This window comes from Cherax quadricarinatus, chromosome 3, assembly GCF_038502225.1.
Source record: "Cherax quadricarinatus isolate ZL_2023a chromosome 3, ASM3850222v1, whole genome shotgun sequence".
NCBI lineage: Eukaryota > Metazoa > Arthropoda > Malacostraca > Decapoda > Parastacidae > Cherax > Cherax quadricarinatus.
Window position 1 is genome coordinate 10,605,157 of NC_091294.1, and position 19,850 is coordinate 10,625,006.

General features: G+C 41.8%; 1 protein-coding gene across 1 annotated transcript in view; it reads right to left on the reverse strand.

The window, feature by feature from the left end:
- LOC128706520 (zinc finger protein Xfin) overlaps window positions 1-19,850 on the reverse strand; it is a 44,076-nt gene that overhangs the window by 17,646 nt on the left and 6,580 nt on the right. The window contains exons 2-6 of the mRNA XM_070090138.1: window positions 13,959-15,583; window positions 13,146-13,233; window positions 12,603-12,789; window positions 3,550-3,704; window positions 2,421-2,699 (exon numbers count right to left, since the gene is read on the reverse strand). Coding sequence (XP_069946239.1) covers window positions 2,421-2,699; window positions 3,550-3,704; window positions 12,603-12,789; window positions 13,146-13,233; window positions 13,959-15,583 — 2,334 coding nt within the window. The remainder of the gene's footprint in view (window positions 1-2,420; window positions 2,700-3,549; window positions 3,705-12,602; window positions 12,790-13,145; window positions 13,234-13,958; window positions 15,584-19,850) is intronic.

The window sequence follows — 19,850 nt, forward strand, 5'->3', positions numbered from 1 at the left end:
AAATATGGCACATGCCAGGTTCTTTCTCCTCCATCTTACAATGAGACTAAAGTTGAGTCCACTGTCTTACCAGGGAGGCCTACTTAATGTACACAACCTCCCTTACCTCAGTGCTCCATTAATACACATCCAATACCATACCTTAGTGACATGCTTCTGTCATACCACCTGCCTCCATCTATTCCTTGCTGCACACCCCACCCAGCAACCAACACCCACACCACCTACTCATACAACTCTTCCTCCCCTATAGCCACATGCCCTCACTACACACCCAACAACTTCACCCATATTGCCCAACAACCCTCATCCATACCACCTGCCCTATAATTTCCCCCACAACCACATGCCTTCACCCACACCATCCCAACCAGCAACCCCCACTCACAACCTGCCCACACAATTACTCCCAAAGCTGCACACCTACACCTATACCATTCTGCCCCAGCCACAGTTTCCCAACTAACTCAAGATCACACTTTGTCCAGCCCAACTCCCTCACCCATACCATTTTCCCATGACTTGATGCCCACATCTTGCTCAACCACACCAACAACTGCACACTCACTTACCCAATCTCCCACCACCATCCACACTAGGCCACTGATGCTGCCACTTACACAGCCTCCACTGCTACATCCCTCCACTGCCCAGCATACTTCACCTCCCAACATTAGCCTCCAGCTCCTGCCCCCATCCCTCCACTGCTCAGTTTCTACCTCCCACAACAGCAGTTTCCCCAATCCCCAACTCTGACATTTAAGCCCCCCTTACCCCAACTGCTCAAACCCCCTCCCATGTATATCCAGGCGACTAACTCCTTTATAACACCCATACAGTGGCAATCAGTGGGACAACTGAACTGTAAGGCACTTCTGTCTGTTGGCAGAGATGTAGCTGCTGGATCCCTGTCTAATGAATGTAACCTTACTTTTCCATACATTCTTCAGTTCAGTTTACATGCATTTTTGATTACACACCATTATCAGGAACAAAACTACTGTGTACACTATGGCTGTCAACTGTACTTCAGTTTTAATATACAAATAATACATTTTATATGTTTAAGAATAAAACTTTTGGATAGTGAATCTAAGGGACCACAGGAGGGTTTAAAGTTTTAATAATAAAAAAATCAGCAAAGATCCTCATCCTCATATCTGACATAGACAGGGATGTAAGCCACAGCACCGTGTCTTCCTTTGCAGATGACACCTGAATCTGCATGACAGTGTCCTCCACTGAAGACACTGCAAGACTCCAGGCGGATATCAACTAAATCTTTAAATGGGCTGCAGAAAACAATATGAACTTCAATGATGAGAAATTTCAATTACTCCGATATGGAAAATGTGAGGAAATTAAAACTGTATCAGAGTATGAAACAAATTCCAACTACACAATAGAGCAAAAAACTAATATAAAAAACCTGGGAGTGATAATGTCAGAGGATCTCACCTTCAAGACCACAACATTTTATCAATCACATCTGCTAGAAAAATGACAGGATGGATAATGAGAACCTTCAAAACTAGGGATGCCAAGCCCATGATGAAACTCTTCAGGGTGCTTGTTCTATATAGGCTGGAATATTGCTGCACACTAGCAGCATCTTTCAAGGCAGGTGAAATTGTTGACCTAGAAAATGTACAGAGAACCTTCACTGCACGCATAACTGTGATAAAACACCTCAATTACTGGGAACGCTTAAAGTTCCTCAACCTGTACTCCCTAGAATGCAGGCAGGAGGGATACATGTTTATATACACTTGAAAAATCTTAAAAGGATTAGTACCAAACTTGCACACGAAAATCACTCTCTATGAAAGCAAAAGACTCAGCAGACGATGCAACATCCTTCCAATGAAAAGCAGGGGCGCCACTAGCACGATAAGAAACAACACAACAAGTGTCAGGGGCCCAAGACTGTTCAACTGCCTCCCAACATACATTAAGGGGATTACCAATAGACCCCTGGCTGTCGTCAATAAGGCACTGGACAGGCACCTAAAGTCAGTACCTGACCAGCCAAGTTGTGGTTTGTACGTCGGGTTGCATGCGGCCAACAGTAACAGCCTGGTTGATCAGGCCCTGATCCACCATGAGGCCTGGTCATAGACCAGGCTGCAGGGGCATTGACCCCTGAAACCCTCTCTAGGTATACTCCAGGTATACTCCAGGTATACTCAGTCATAGCTCTATTCTTGTATCTACAAATAAGTAATTACAAAGAGACATCAGAAAACACTTCAATATACAAATAGTAAAGAGGCATAGTAAGTTTAAGTTTAAATAAATCTGAAAGAGCTAATTCACATCTGCCAAATGAAGTTAAGAGGAAAGTTCAAAGGTTATTTCAAATTTTTATTTTTAAATATATAAGAGACTAAAAAAACAGGTGAAAACAACTTGTGACTGACCAGTAGTAGTGTGGTCATGCAATTCATTGTGATGCTGTGTTGTAGGTGGTGGTGGAAGCATAGTGATCACCATCTCTCCAGTCTCTGGCCTTTGGAATGTAATAAGCAAGTTGTGCTTGTCTGCATCTGTTAAATCTCCCTCAGTGACGCTGGTAACTAAGTCACCAGCTCCACCTTCACTAATGTGAGTGTCATCTATTGTTCCTCCTAGAATATGATGCCGAGTGTCTGGCTCCATTTTGATCTCTGTTGGAGGTGGCCGATCTTTCCTTGGGCGCCCTTCAAAATAAATTTTATATTATATAACACAATCATAAAAAAATACAAGCAATGTACTGTAATCTGCATTGCAGAAGAATACAAGGCATGCCAATGAAAAAATTAAGAGTGCATTACATGGTTGAAATGGAAAGAAATGACAATGACAATAAAAAATGTGACTATAATTACAGCCCCTCCTCACTTAGCAACGTACTCGTTTACTGACGCCTCGGACTTACGACAGGCTCTCTGTGGAGTATGCATACCTAAATAATGTATATTAGAGCTGATTTCCCCTATTCTGTTTATTACAATATACAGCACACTATTTTATAAACATTTAAAAATATACCAGAAATGTTATAAATGGTGCAAAGGTGATATTAAAAGAATATCAAAGATGATTGACACAAATTCAGTACCATTATAGTAAGGCCTCACTTAGCGATGAATTCATTTAACGACGTGGTCTCAGGAACGGAACTCCGTTGTTAAATGAGGAGAGGCTGTATTAACCATGGTGACTGCTCTCAAGAAGACTGCATCTTCATGCTTCACATAATGATCAGTGTGCTTGTCTTGTTATTAATAAAGGTGGCAGGATTCAGCTTCATCAATCCTGCCCTGAATGGCCCAACACAGTCACTAAAAAGATTTTCTTTGCAAAATGGGAGATCAATGGAATATTTTTTTGAGAAGAGGTAGCAAGTGTTACAACCACAGAAGCTTTTAAAACTTTATAATAGATAAAATACTGAAGATTGGACACCACAAGCTTAGTTCTGGCCCTGAAACTACAAATACTCACACTGTTAAGATAATCATGGGTTTTGTGCTTCACATAAATACATGTTAAATGTTTTAATACCTCGTTTGCCTGGTCCTGACGCTCCTCTTGTTCGTGGCGCCGGTGGTGGCCGCCGGTGTGTCAAGTAGTCAGGTGAAAAGTCATCTTCTTCACCCATAGAAAAGTCATCATCATCATTTTCACGTTTTTTTAAGGCCTGGATCATTTTCTCGTACCTTAAATTTAATAACTTTTATACTACTAGAACTACTTAGGATGATAAATATATAATTTTAATATTTATTAGTGCAATGTGAATACTGAATAATTTTTAAATTTCCATACAATACCAGTGTAATACTTATCAAAGGTATTGTGTACTATATCTTATATATGATAAGATATTATGGGGCACATTTGAAATTATGACAGTTTTCCAAAGTTGCTGAACAGTTTAGATGAAAATTTATTACCTTCCACAGTGCCATTAGATTACATATTAAAAACAAAATTTTATTCCTCTGAATATATATTCATAATAATAACCATTGAACATGTAAGTATAAAATGAAAACTCCTTTAGTCCAGCTCTTACATTTTCTTACACTGAATGCATTTCTAAGAAAGAGCCCTGGTGGCCCTCTTAGAATACTACTCTTCTTGGTAATTTTGTACTAGATGTTAAGTACAGTGTATTGATTTGAGCACTGCATGGATCACTAGAGGGCACTAGTCACAGGTAATGACATATGAGCAGAGGCCTAAATTGAATGCAGCAGAATGAGACCAATCCTGCTAGAGCCTAGAGAGATGAATATTGGTGTGAATGAAATAGGATGAGTTTCTAGTGAATCACCAATCTCCTAATGTATAAATAATTTTATATATTTTTAAATAATTTATTATAGGTCTCTCATTTGTCTTCTAGGTAGTAGGTGGGTAAACAGCAACCGCCCAGGGAGGTATGTACTACCATCCTGCCAAGTGAGTGTACTTGTGTACCTGTACTTGTTTAACATGATGGTAGGATTGCTGGTGTCTTTTATCTGTCTCACAAACATGCAAGATTTCAGGTATGTCTTGCTACTTCTACTTACACTTAGGTCACACTACACATACATGTACAAGCATATACAGTGGACCCTCCCTTTTCATCAATCTCTGTTATCGCCGATTTCCGTTTTCGCCAACTTTTTGTCAAAATATTGGTTCCATTTTCGTCGATTTCCTCCATTTTCATCAATGGTATGGAACCTGTCCAGTGCCCAGCGTGCAGACAAAGCCGCCTCCCACACGCATTCTCAGGCAGTGTCACGTTGTTTCTCGGTGACAACATATCCTGCAAGGTCATACAAAAGATTTCATAATAATCCATTGTTTTTGGCACTTGTTTACTGTGTGTGACTCCTAAATGAGCCACCATGGCCCCAAAGAAAGCTCCTAGTGCCAGTCCTTTGGTAAAGAAAGTGAGGAATACCGTATAAATGAAAAAAGATATCGTTCAAAAATGATAGTGGCATACGCATTGCTGAACTCGGCAGGATGTATGGGAAGGCGCCATCAACCATCAGCTCCATTGTGGCAAAGAGAAAAGAAATCATGGAAGCTGATGTTGCAAAAGGGGTGAATGCAATAACCAAACAGAGATTACAAACAACTGAATAAATTTGAATTTGAATTTGAAGTGGAGATATCGTTGTTGGTGTGGATCAGAGAGAAAGAATTAGCAGGAGATAGCGTTGTACAGTCAATAATTTGTGAAAAAGGCAAGGCAGTTGTATGAAGATTTCATAAAGAAACTGACTGAATTAAGTGCTGATGATGGTGAATTTAAGGTCAGCAAAGGCTGGTTCGAAAAGTTCAAGAAGCGAAGTGGCATACACAGTGTTGTAAAGCATGGTGAGGATGCCAGTTCAGACAAATATGCAGCTGAAAAATTCGTGTGGTAATTCAAAGACTTTGTAGAGGCCGAAAAGTGTTCAATTGTGATGAAACAGGCCTGTTTTGGAAGAAAATGCCAAAGAGGACCTACATCACGCAGGAGAAAAAGGCACTTCCAGGACACAAGCCTATGAAAGACAGGCTAACTCTCTTGTTGTGTGGTAATGCTAGTGGGGATTTCAAAGTGAAGCCTTTACTGGTGTATCACTCTGAAAATCCCAGTGTTTAAGAAAAACAGTGTTGTCAAGAGTAAATTGTGCGTGATGTGGAAGGCTAACAGTAGGTCATGGGTCACAAGGGAAATTTTCCTGGAATGGTTCAATGAAGTGTTTGGCCCAAGTGTGAAGAAATACCTCCTGGATAATAAATTGCCACTCCAGTGCCTCCTGTTAATGGACAATGCTCCTGTTCATCCTCCAGACTCGGAAGACCAATTGTCTAAGGAATTCAGTTTTGTAACAGTGAAGTTCTTGCTCCTAATACCACTCCTCTCATCCAGCCCATGGACCAGCAGATCATTGCAAACTTCAAAAACCTGTACACCAAAGCAATGTTTCAAAGGTGCTTTGACATAACCTTGGACTCTGAATTGACCCTAAGAGAGTTCTGAAAGAATCACTTCAATATCTTCCAATGCATAAGCCTTATAGATAAAGCTTGGCAGGGAGTGACTTCCAGGATGATGAACTCTGCTTGGGAAAAATTGTGGACAGATTGTGTCCAAAAGAAGGATTTTGAAGGGTTTCAGGCTGACCCTGTCGACCCTACACTCCTACACCTGTTTTGCAATCAATTGTGGCATTGGGGAATTCTATGGGGTTGGATGTGAGTGGCCAGGCTGTGGAAGAGTTGGTGGAGGACCACAATCAAGAGCTAACCACTGATGTGCTGCAAGAGCTTCATCTGCAACAGCAACAGATCACAGCTCAAGAAATTGCTTCAGAGGAGGAGGAAGAGAGATGGAAGAAGGTGCCTTCTTCAGAGATTAAGAAGATTTGTGGAATATGGACTAGGGTGCATTCATTTGTGGAGGAACATCACCCTGAGAAAGCTGCTGCAATCCGTGCTGGCGACTTTTACAATGACAATGCCATATCCCATTTTAGGCAAATCTTAGAGACACCAGAAACAGACCTATACTGGACAGATATTTTGTGCAACAGGAGTCCAGTGACTCTCAAGCTGGTCCTAGTGGCATTAAAAAACAAAGGAGGGAAGTGACCCCAGGGGTGGACTTGGTACCTAGAGTCATTATGGAGGGGGATTCCCCTTCCAAACAATAACCTCTCATCCCTCTCCACTCCTCCCTGTCTTCCATCCATCAACAACAGCCTTCAATAAAGGTAAGTGTCATGTTGAATGTTCATTCTTTTGTGCATGTAAATCTATCTTTAACCCTTTCGTAGATCTACGGCTTTACGTTTAGAGTCCAAACTGTAGATTTACACCAAAATTCTAGCGGCGTCAAATTTAGCGCAAGAAGGCTGGTAGGCCTACATCTGAGAGAATGGGTCTGGGTGGTCAGTGTGCGCACTATAGAAAAAATCTGGATGCCTGCATGGCATTGTGGGAACGAAGCCAAAGTAGCTTTGTTCATCATGCCTCACGGCAAAGAAGCTCACTCCCCACTCACTCTCCTGGCGAATTCTGACTCTCCTCTTCACAACTTACAGTTCTAAGACTGATGGAAGTGGATCTGAAGAGGAATTCTACAGTTTTGAACCATATGGTACCAATGTACCATATGGTACAATGGTGCCATGTCATACAATCATATCATATGGTACAATGGCACCATATGGTACAATGTACCATATAATACATTGTACTATATGGTACATTATACCTTATGGTACATTGTACCATATGGTACAGGGTACAGGGACCCTAATGGAAATAAGTCTGTCTGGCTTTCTGTAGTTATCCTAGGTTCTCCAAACATATGCTGCAATGTATGATAATCTATGTTACTTTATTTGTGTATACCTAAATAAACTTAAGATGCCACATCTGCTTGAGAAAGTTTATTCAGGTGTACACAAATACAGTTACATAGATTATCATACATAGCAGCATATGTACAAACTCCTAGGATAACCCAAAAAAGTCAGGGTGACTTATTTCCATAGGGATCTCTGTAACTGTACCACATGGTATCCTGTACCATATGGTGTCCTGTGCCATATGGTACCCTGTACCCTATGGTATCCTGCACCATATGGTATTCTGCACCATATGGTACCCTGTATCATATGGTACTGTGCACCATATGGTACCCTGCACCATATGGTATCCTGTACTGTATATAACGAGATTATTTGGTAGGGCTGAAAGCGGGGTGTGAATGATATACTTCTTCGGAGGCTTCTTAGTTTATTGTTAATGTAGTGGTGGGTACACAGGCTTGTGTGTTGTGCCCATGGCCCGGGCAGGGCCATCCCACAAGAGGAGCTACTAGGCCTTGTGTCTTCCTGCTAGGCTGCTGTGAGAGTGAGGCAAGGGCAGGCAGGCTGAAGTGGCAACGCCTATAGGTGGCAGCACCAGCATGGCGCGAAATATGAACTAAGCTGGCAGACAGCATGGGCTGTCTGTGCAGACAGTACAGGCTGTCTACATACACTCGGCCACCTACCGCGCGTCGTCCCGACGCGACGATACTGGTGGTAAAAGGAACTCGGTCTCTCTCGTAGGAACAGGGCACAGAACACAAAATAAAAACATATATATACATATGGACATGGAAAAAAAACTTCCTACAGGGAGGGAAGAAAAAACATGTGGGGTGTGCTAAACATCGTGGTCATAGGCAGTGAGCATCGATGGGCATCACTGCACGCCTTCCTGCGTCTGGACAGATACTGCAACACAGGAGACATCGCTGCGGCTGAGCTGTGACGTAACAGGGTACTGTCTCCTCTGGAACGGTGAAGCAGTCATCGTAGGAGTCGTTGCAGGTTTCACTCAACCTGGGGCACGACATGCTGGTGCCCACGAGTGAGGCGTCGACAAAACTCAGCAACTGGGCAGGACTTCTGGCAAGCGACTAAGGAGGACACTTCTTGACTGGTACTGTCCCTGGGCTGTCACTGCCGGCGAGCGTGGAGCGAGTTGTGGAGCGAGTCGTGGCAGAGACGACTGGGCGAAACATCTGGGAGTCGTAACATCATACACCAGACTGCAGTGAGAGAGCTAGCGGTCAAAGCGACATCTTTGTGCAGGCTGCTCACTGAAGCTTGTGACACAAGGCTGACACAGCGTGTCATTCTCTCGACAGTTGGAGTTATAGCAGAGGTTAGTCTAAGCGTCCCCAGACTTGTTTCTCTACATATAACTGCATTCTGAAGGTCTGGAGGTAAAGTGAAACAAATCTCGATGGGAATCGTAGCAGGTACGATTCTGCAGAACATCACGAGCATAAAAGCTTTCTGTACAAGAGGGCTCGGTCACTCGAGGCTGTCTTGACATCAGCTGTCAAACACACTGGTCACACGGGTGACTTAACACAGTGGTGCTACTCAGGTCTGGCTGAGACCTCACTGGACACACGGAAACTTTACACACCCGCGGTACATGCAGTACAACATGGCTTAAACTAGCAAATGATGCTTTTCTGTGCACAAAACTGACACTAAGATATATACTAAAATGTGAGAACACTGACTGAGAGGAATTAATTAACACACGACATATATCTTCTCTCAATCTTCTCGACAATACAAAAATAATTACTAGAAACACTCGATGTGACATCATGTGATGTCAGGCGTGATGTTGCGAGGTGACGTCAGCAGCACTGTGATGTCAGCAGACATCTCGAGGTGATGTCAGGCAGACATCGTGACATCATGAAGTCGGGCAGCATCGTGGGTGACGTCGATGTGATGCGGGCAGCAGACCACAGCATGAGGCCTGAGACATCTGGTAACTCACGTGGCTGGTAGATCTACGTGACATCGCCCACACCCACGTGGCATCGGGATCCACGTGGCGTCATGATCTATGTGGCATGCTGATCCACGTAGCTTCGAGTGGCCTCGGGCACTTGGATACACAGTTCTGGCAATGAATTCACACGGAAAACAGCAGAAAACACAGCAGAGGGAGTGGGCAGTGGTGAGTGGTGTATGGTAGTGTGGTGGCGAGGAGCGTGGATGAGTGTATGGCGAGGGAGCATCTGGCCATTCCTCCTCCTCCCACCCACAAACACAGGGAAACACACTGGACGCAGAAATCGCCACAAAACTCACCTCTGGCTTGCTGAAACAGCTGTGCTGAGCTGAACAACAACAGCAACATACAAGTGACGCTGAACACGTGACTTGAGAAACAGCGTGGGACGCTGTAGCGTGGGGTCACTTACAATTCTCGGAGAATTTCGGCAAATTTCGGCTGGATCCTGCTTGTACCTGTGTCTGGATGCTCAAACGTGCAGACACGACATCAGGATAACTCGCTGAGAGACGGATGCTTCTTGTATAGGATGATGAAGTGAAGATGACTTCATACCTCTTCCTTCCTCTCTCTGGGCAAACACAACTGCTGCGACCACTGCTGCTACCATTTATAACGAGTTTATTTGGTAGTATGGTAGCGGGGTTCAAATGATAAACTTCTTTGGAGGCTTTTTACTTTATTGTTAAGTCGTGGTGGGGACACAGGCTTGTGTGTTGTGCCCATGGCCCGGGCAGAGCCATCCCACGAGAGGAGCTACTAGGCCTTGTGTCTTCCTGCTAGGCTGCTGTGTGAGTGAGAGTGAGGCAAGGGCAGGCAGGCTGAAGTGGCAACGCCTATAGGTGGCAGCACCAGCATGGCGCGAAATATGAACTAAGCTGGCAGACAGCATGGGCTGTCTGTGCAGACAGCACAGGCTGTCTACATGTATGGTACCCTATACCATATAGTACAGTGTACCAAATGGTACCCTGTAACATATGATACCATGTACCATGGGTACATGGTATCATATGTGGGATTAAATTATGGGTGAATTAAATACAAAATGGGAAGTGACACAGTTACTTTTTGCTGATGATACTGTGCTTATGGGAGATTCTAAAGAAAAATTGCAAAGGATAGTGGACAAATTTGGGAATGTGTGTAAAGGTAGAAAGTTGAAAGTGAACATAGAAAAAGAGTAAGGTGATGAGAGTATCAAATGATTTAGATAAAGAAAAATTGGATATCAAATTAGGGAGGAGGAGTATGGAAGAAGTGAATGTTTTCAGATATTTGGGAGTTGACGTGTCAGCGGATGGATTTATGAAGGATGAGGTTAATCACAGAATTGATGAATGAAAAAAGGTGAGTGGTGCATTGAGATATATATGGAGGCAAAAAATGTTATCTATGGAGGCAAAAAAAGGAATGTATGAAAGTATAATAGTACCAACACTCTTATATGGGTGTGAAGCTTGGGTTGTAAATGCTGCAGCAAGGAGGTGGTTGGAGGCAGTGGAGATGTCCTGTCTAAGAGCAATGTGTGGTGTAAATATTATGCAGAAAATTCTGAGTGTGGAAATTAGGAGAAGGTGTGGAGTTAATGAAAGTATTAGTCAAAGGGTTTGTTGAGGTGGTTTGGTCATTTAGAGAGAATGGATCAAAGTAGAATGACAAGGAGAGCGTATAAATCTGTAGGGGAAGGAAGGCGGGGTAGGGGTCGTCCTCGAAAAGGTTGGAGGGAGGGGGTAAAGGAGGTGTTGTGGGCGAGGGGTTTGGACTTCCAGCGAGCGTGCGTGAGCATGTTAGATAGGAGTGAATGGAGACAAATGGTATTTGCGACCTGACGATCTGTTGGAGTGTGAGCAGGGTAATATTTAGTGAAGGGATTCAGGGAAACCGGTTATTTTATATAACCGGACATGAGTCCTGGAAATGGGAAGTACAATGCCTGCACTCTAAAGGAGGGGTTTGGGATATTGGCAGTTTGGAGAGATATATTGTGTATTTTTATATGTATATACTTCTAAACTGTTGTATTCTGGGTACCTCTGCAAAAACAGTGATTATGTGTGAGTGAGGTGAAAGTGTTGAATGATGATGAAAATATTTTCTTTTTGGGGATTTTCTTTCTCTTTGGGTCACCCTGCCTCGGTGGGAGACGGCCGACTTGTTGAAAAAAAAAAAAACATGCAAGATTTCAGGTACGTCTTGCTACTTCTACTTACACTTAGGTTACACTACACATACATGTACAAGCATATATATACACACACCCCTCTGGCTTTTCTTCTATTTTCTTTCTAGTTCTTGTTCTTGTTTATTTCCTCTTATCTCTATGGGGAAGTGGAACAGAATTCTTCCTCTGTAAGCCATGCGTGTTGTAAGAGGCGACTAAAATGCCGGGAGCAAGGGCCTAGTAACCCCTTCTCCCATATAAATTACTAAATTTAAAAAGAGAAACTTTTGTTTTTCTTTTTGGGACACCCTGCCTTGGTGGGATACGGCCAGTTTGTTGAGAAAAAAAAAACTTCCCTTCTTTTTTTTTTAATGCCACTAGGACCAACTTGAGAGTCACTGAACCCCTCTCACACCAAAAATCTGTCCAGAGAACTGTTTCTGGCGTCTCTTTGAGATTTCCCTAAAATGGGACACAACACTGTCATTGCAGATGTTGCCAGCACGGCCTGCAACAGCTGTGTCAGGGTGATGTTCATCCATTAAAGTTTGCACTTCATTCCACTTTGCACAAATGTCCTTAACCCTTTCAGGGTCCAGACCCAAAGTCTGAGACATGTCCACAGGGTCCAAGAATTTAAAAAAAAAAATTGACGAGGAATGTACATACATTCACCGAACCTTCACAGATTTATATTTTCCTTCCTTTTTCATCAAAGACTGCAAGAAAAGAGCTCTTCAGATCATTAATTCCCCACGCACCAACACCACTCCCAACAACGTTATAATTCTTCCCAACAGCCAGGTTACACTGAACGTTTCTAAAGTACTTTCACAAGCTAACACCAGAGTCGCCATCGCTTCCAGCACTTCGATAAAGGATCTAACCAGAACAAAATCCAAGCACCATGAACCAGTCAATGCAGGGGTTTACACTATACCCTGTGGAGGCTGCGACAAGATTTATGTAGGTGAAGCATCAAGAAACCTCGACAGCCGCCTCAATGAACACATTTATGCATGTAGGAACGAACAGCAGAATGTGCTAAAAACTTCCAGAACAGATGTATGTGTATTACCTTAATCCCCTTCGTCTAGGCGGTAGCTTCCTCTTGTTAGGGTCCACTTCCTCTTCCTTCTTGAGCTCAAAATCAAGTGGTTCTTGCTTGAGATTCCCCATCTCTAACACTCGCAGCTCTTGTAGTCCATCACTTCCCTCTACACCTGCTAGCTCAATTGTTGGAACATTTTCTGACAAGTCATTTTCTGTAAAATATTCAACAAAATACTGCATAGCCAGTTTTCAGATTGCAACATATAACTTCATTTTGCCATGTTTCATGTTTCTCTATAAAACATGTAACAATTTTCAACATATGGTAAATAAATTATTCAGTTCACACAAACTTGGTTTATTTTTACTGTTATTCAGTTAAAACAAATATACTCACATAAGTAGACAGTTTATATAATTAATCATCTACTTGGATAATGCATTGTCTAACATAAGTTTTATTAAAGTAAATTAACACTGTTGGTATCATTCTTCATTTTGTTAAAAATTTAAGTTATTTATAGAACTGCAAGACAAATGAAGTCTTTAAATTTGTACAGTAACAAACCTTGATCCTCATGCTGGCCATCCAATCGAGTGTCAGGTCCAGTGTGTATCATGCGAGCTCCATGAGGCCCTTCAAGCAGAGTCTCAACCTGAATTGTTTGAAATATTAAAGTGTATTTCGCATGTTAAAAACTGACATCCCTTTCAAATTTGTTTTCTTTTCAATCAGGTACTAAGAGTTACTGCACTGTGAAGATCTTGTTCTCTGACTTATGCAGGACCTGGAGTACATCAGATAATTACATTTTTCAGTTGATGCATTCCCGTCAAGTGTGTAATAGCATGACTTGCTGATGCAGTAAATGAATTGATGTTATTCTTGTAGATACAGTACTAAATAAAGGTCTCAACTAATGAGCGAATTCTGCTCCTGGGTTCTGACTTACAAAAACAAACTGTTTGTAACTGAATCTATTTTAATGAATACAAAAGCATGTAGGAAGGCTAGTGTCACACATTTTTTGTAAATGCAGGTTGGAGTGCATAAAGAAATTAAGTGTGAGGGATTCCAGCTACTGTATTATACCAAAGTGATCTGAGTTAGATGGCCACCAGGTAAAGCTCCTATAATTACTATTAGATCAGACTCTGACACATTAAGGAAAAATTTGAAAATTTAACTAATTATAATGCTGACAGTTGAAAAACAGGATCTTACAGTCATTTTAATCATTGAAGATTACTACTATTTATTAATCACAAATTTAAAAATTAAATTTTTGAAATAAAAATGTTGTTATAACTATTATAAATTTGTTCAAATAATTACACAACAATAAAAATTCACAAATAGAGAAGTTAAATAGTGCTGTACCTTCTTTGGTCTTCCTGGCCTCCGACCTGTGGATGATATAACATACGTCCCTCTGGGACGCCCACGACCTCTCTTTTTACGACGTCCACGGCGAGAAGTAACTGGCAGTGTGGGATCTAAATCTGGTAGAATATATTCCTCATCCTCCGGTGGACCTTTGACCAGTACAGCCGATGCTGGTGACCCCCCTGGCAGAGTCATGTCTACCACAATGCCTTCACTCCCTGAGTCCTCCAATTTGATGCATCCATCCAAGTGATGATCCCCAGAGGTCTCAGCAAGCAATATAGAATCACCTGGGGCTTCCTTCTTCAAAAGTGAAATAGTTTTAGCAATTTGGTCATTATCTTCTCTATCATCAATTCTAGACACAGAGGATGGTCTGCCTCGTCCTACTCCCCTGCCTCTCCTTCCATAGCGTTGATGTGGTCGTACAGGCACTGGGATTTTTCTGGTTCGAGGACTTTTTGACCCATAAAGATCAGAATCACCAGAACCTTTGACACTTACGATTAAAGATTTGCTTTCTTTCAACTTTTTTAGATCTTCTGGACGTGGCAGGACAGTAACCATCCGGTTTCCAATCCTCTGAACAACACCCTGTGCAGATATAGCCAGTGGACCAGTGCCAAGGAATTTTCGAGGTTGCTGACTAGAATTCTGCTTCCCTGATAAAGGGCTAGTTGTCTTCAGGACGACAGACTTTGTACTTAAAGAATGATGAGATCTGGATGTTGCATTTGGAACATGAAGGTGTTGAGTAGTTGGTAGTCTATTGTGATCACTGTGAATGCTAGACTGAGAAGTCATAACATTGAATGTCCCACTGGCTGTAGTAGGTATAGTTGATGACTGCAGTACTGACAGAACTTGACTGTGTGTCACATCTGCACCACTGACTGAAGCAATGTTATCTGAGTCAACTGGAGAAGTTAATGTAATTGAATCTCCACCAGTCTCTCCTACTAATGGTAACTGAAGATGGCTAAGCCCTTGTAATATGGAAACCCCAGCACTATCATTTAGAAATGAGAGGGGCAGAGTAATGGTGTGTGCTGATCCTGACTGATCACTTGCAGGGATCTGAATTAGTTGCTCACCTAATAAGGCTGAAGCAGACCCATCCCCAGTATCCTCTGCAGCAGTGAGGTAAGTGATGGCTTGTGCTCCCTCCCCACTGGTCATGGTGACAGTCGAGTGGCCATGTTCTTGATCTAGAAGAGCGAGTTGCTCCCCGGTGTCATCTGCAGTCACCACAGTGATTGGTCCTTCTCCGGGGAAATCTTGTTGGAGCACCATACCTGTTTCACCTGTCAACTCCCCTTGATCTAGCCCCAGTTCACCATGTACTCCAGGAAGATCAACAAAGTTGACCAAACTTCCATCTGGTGTCCGGATCATAGGCAGAGCAGACTGAGGGTACACCACAGTGACCGAGTGTCCCGACTCATCTGTTGTAACATAATGTACTTCATTTTGTAGAGTTGTGTGATCAATTGAGTGTCCACCATCATGTGTTATCATGGAGGAGACCTCCAGGGTATTTTCATCTTCATCCATTTCATCCATCACTCCAACACTATTGTCTCCAGCTTCCACCAGATGGTGAGCTGTGACTTCATCACCTTAAAAGATAATAATATGTAATGATTTTTTGAAGTCAAATAAACATTACAGATAAATGCACAAAATAAAATGGGCAATAATCAAAGCAAGCCCAGCCAAGCCCAGCCCAGCCCAGCCCAGCCCAGCCCAGCCCAGCCCAGCCCAGCCCAGCCCAGCCCAGCCCAGCCCAGCCCAGCCCAGCCCAGCCAGCCTCTCTCTCTCTCTCTCTCTCTCTCTTGCTGATAAGAAAAATGTTTGAAAAAAAATCCGATTCATTTTGCTAAAATTAAATACTTCATGCTTCTTTTTATTATTTTTTAAAATTAATTTGATGGAATAACCCCTAAACATTAAGTTTGAAATGAACACAAAATTTTACAGCCCAACCCTTAACATTATCAAGGTGAAATATTTCACCACACAGCTAATAGTAAATGGGAAAAAAATAGTCTTTATACATGGAACTTATAGTCCCTAAAAATTCTGTAATTATTTTTCAAGTTTAGTGTCAATAACTCACCTCCACAACATGCTGATTACTATTTTTAGTATGTTTATAAGGTGCTGGTAGCTTACATAAAATGTTTGTGGCTCAATTGGTAATGACCTCAGGTCACAACTGAGGGAATGGGGTTCAGACCCCAGACAAACGAAAATGCTGAGCATATTTCTCTACAGCTGATGCCCCTTTTCACCTAGCAGTAAGTAGGAACCTGGGAGTTAGCTGACTGTTGTGGGAGTGCACCCTGGGAGAGGATTGAAGGGCCCCCAGTGGAAATAAGCCAGACAACCTGATGACAATGGCTTTGTTGGATTATCCTGGGTAACTAACCTTCCCAGTTAAGCAATTACAATCTTCTTTGCTGGAAAGTGTGAAGTTTGTCACACGGCAGAGGGAAAAAAGACACCAGAGAATGAAAGCTGGAAGCACTGAGGAGAGGACTTCAGCAGAAATATGGGGAATGGGACCTGAGGTGATGCAGATAATTAGTTGCAGTCAAGAGATCAGAGAACCTGCATTATAGGATGGACCATCAGTGGACTTTGCCTTGTAATAGCAACGTCAGCAGCAGGAGCAGCGTTAGCAACATCAGTGGCAACACCAGCAGCATGAATGAATAGCAGCATTAATGGCAGTGGCAGCATCAGTAGTCAGCATTAACAGTCATGTCACAAGGAAAAATATATTTGTTACAGTTCAGATCAAGTCACACACTATAAGCAAAAACAGATTATAGTAAATGGGGAAATGTTGCTACTATTTAAGAAGTAAGAAGAGGGAGAATTTCAAATTTGTACAATGAAATTACTCTGTACGAGAGAGAGTTGGCAGATGGGTGCAAGGTACTCTTATGAAAAACAGGGATACAACAAGTACACTAAGTGATACCTCAACAAGAAGGCACCTTCTGATTACTACAATATCTTGAATTTTTGGATGACCCATAATCCTGATCTCTAAAGATGCCCTTCCTGTCCATTGCTCCAGTGAATAACTGACTCTGATTCCTTCTTTCAGTCGCATCTAGTACAGTGGACCCCGCCTTATGAACGCATCGCATTACATTAAATCCGCCATACGAAGCATTTGAACGCAAAAATTTTGCCTCGCCTCAAGATAAAAAACTCGCCTTACGTGATTCATCTGGGACACGTCCCACGTGTGGCCTCAGCGCCAGTGTTTACAAGCCAGCCAGTGCGGTCACATCTACGCATACATTCGGTACATTTCACATTATCCCAGTGTTTTTAGTGCTTGTAACTGCAAAATAAGTCACCATGGACCCCAAGAAAGCTTCTAGTGCCATCCCTGTGGTAAAAAGGGCGAGAATTAGTATGGAATTGAAAAAAGAGATTAAGGAAGTATGTGCAAAGTGGGTTGAACTGCAAACCTTTATGGATGAAAATCACCCTGACACAACTACTACAAGCCGTGTTGGCAACCTGTACAATGACAATGTTATGGCCCATTTTAGGAAAGTCTTAAAGGAACGGGAGATACAGAGCTCTGTGGACAGATTTGTTGTGCGACAGAGGTCCAGTGACTCTCAAGCTTGTCCTAGTAGCATTAAAAGAAGAAGGGAAGAAACCCCGGAAAAGGACTTGCTACCTCAAGTCCTAATGGAAGGGGATTCCCTTTCTAAACAATAACTTCTACACTCTCCCCTCCTCCCATCCCATCAGTCATCACCAGATCTTCAATAAAGGTAAGTGTCATGTATTCTATTCTTAGTAGAGTAGTAATTGTGCATGTCTTCTTCAGTTTGTGTGTATTAAAATTAATATTTCACGTGGTAAAAAAAATTTTTTTCATACTCTGGGGTGTCAGGAACGGATTAATTTGAATTCCATTATTTCTTACGGGGAAAATTAATTCGGCTAATGATAATTTAAGCTTACGATGAGCTCTCAGGAACATATTAATATCATAAGGCGGGGGTCCACTGTATATGGCATTATCTTCGTCTTCAGCTGCTGATCTTCCCAGAGATCTTTTGATATTAATATGGTGATGGTGGAGATGGAGATCAATCAATACTCAGTGAAGGGAGGCACACCATACCTATGCCTCTGGTAATGCCAATACTAGTCTAGCTGTACCCTTCTCTACTCCTGTCTGATATACTAGGACATTTCCTGTTAAACATGCAACAAATGATGTCTCTGAGGGAGAGAGACTTTAAAGCATCACTACTTTTATTAAAGCTACTATCTGGCAACTTTTCTCAAAAGTATTTGGGCTCAAAATGATCTCCATCTCCTGCTTTTCAACATTATTATTATTATTATTATTATTATTATTATTATCATTATTATTATTATTATTATTATTATTATTATTATTATTATTATTATTATTATTATTATGCACAAAAAATGTGCTAAACCCATATGCATCATACAGCACTATGGGTAGGGGTTAGTTGAGATGAGGGTTAGTGTGGGTATAATAAAGCACAACTGAGATAAGAGGAGAGGGGGGTGAAGTGAGTGTTTGATGAAAAGAGTGCTAGCATGCCAGTAGTTACTAAGCACCACGAAAAACTGCAAACAACCCCATTACACGTTGATGGCTCTTTACAATACTGTGTGTGTTAAAGTTATAGTTGGTGCAAAAGGTTTGTGTCTGTTAAAAAAAAAAAAAAAAAACCTAGTGAATTCTAGGTATTTTCTGATATACAGGACTGTCTATTAATATATGGAAAGTGACAGTGCAACTTGGCAGTCCCTGTATTATTATTATTATTATTATTATTATTATTATTATCAAAAAGAAGCGCTAAGCCACAAGGGCTATACAGCTTAATGTGTCAGGTGTCGCCATAACGACGGTGTCTTGACAGTATGTGTGTTGTCCGTCCTTATCAAGGGGAGCAGTCCCTGTAGATAGGTGGTGTGTGTGTTTCTTCATGTAGTAATCTATGTGTAATTCTTCAGTGTCTAATTCATAACTGTGAAAGTGTAATTCCCAAACTAGACAGTGGTAGGAAGATGGCCAGACACTCAATTGTGATTTGATAGGGAACAATGTCACATTCTAACACAGACCAACACTGCTGACAGCAGTTTCGTAGTTGTTAAAAAAGCCCTGACAAATAGTCTGAGAAAGGAATACCCCTGCAAGAAATTGGTAGTTTGTGAAGAGATAACCGAGTGGCTGAGTCTGAGTGTTCATTATCCTGAACTTCAGCTCATCCAGGAACCCAGCAAAAGTTGCTTCTTTGTGCTTACTAGAAATGTGACACAACTATGGTTGTATACAAAGGAAGCTGGGATGACGGCAATCAAGTTCCTAGATAGTGTCTGGAAAACACTCAGTTCTTAAATTCAAATGCTTCTTCTTGGCACCATCACCCTGTTAAACATGCAACAATGTTATCTTCATTGTAGAATAATAAGAAAATATTATAACCTTTATATTATAATAATAAGGTAAAAGGACCCCAATGGAAATAAGTCACTCTGTCTGACTTTTTTGGGTTATCCTAGGTTCTCTACACACATGCTGCTATGTATGATAATTCTATGTAACTGTATTTGTGTATACCTGAATAAACTTACTTACTTACTTACTCACTTACTAATCACGTACTTTAGAGGCCATTGTTATATTGTAACACTGAACAGGGAAACTTGGACACCAAATAATATAGCCATACTGGATAAACCTGTAATGAAGCAGACCAAGTCTGCTTCATTGGTGGTACTGCTCGACACCTCTGTTATGGACAACTGTGCATTCCAGTGGACTTGGTCCACTGCATTGATAATTCTACCAGATAACCC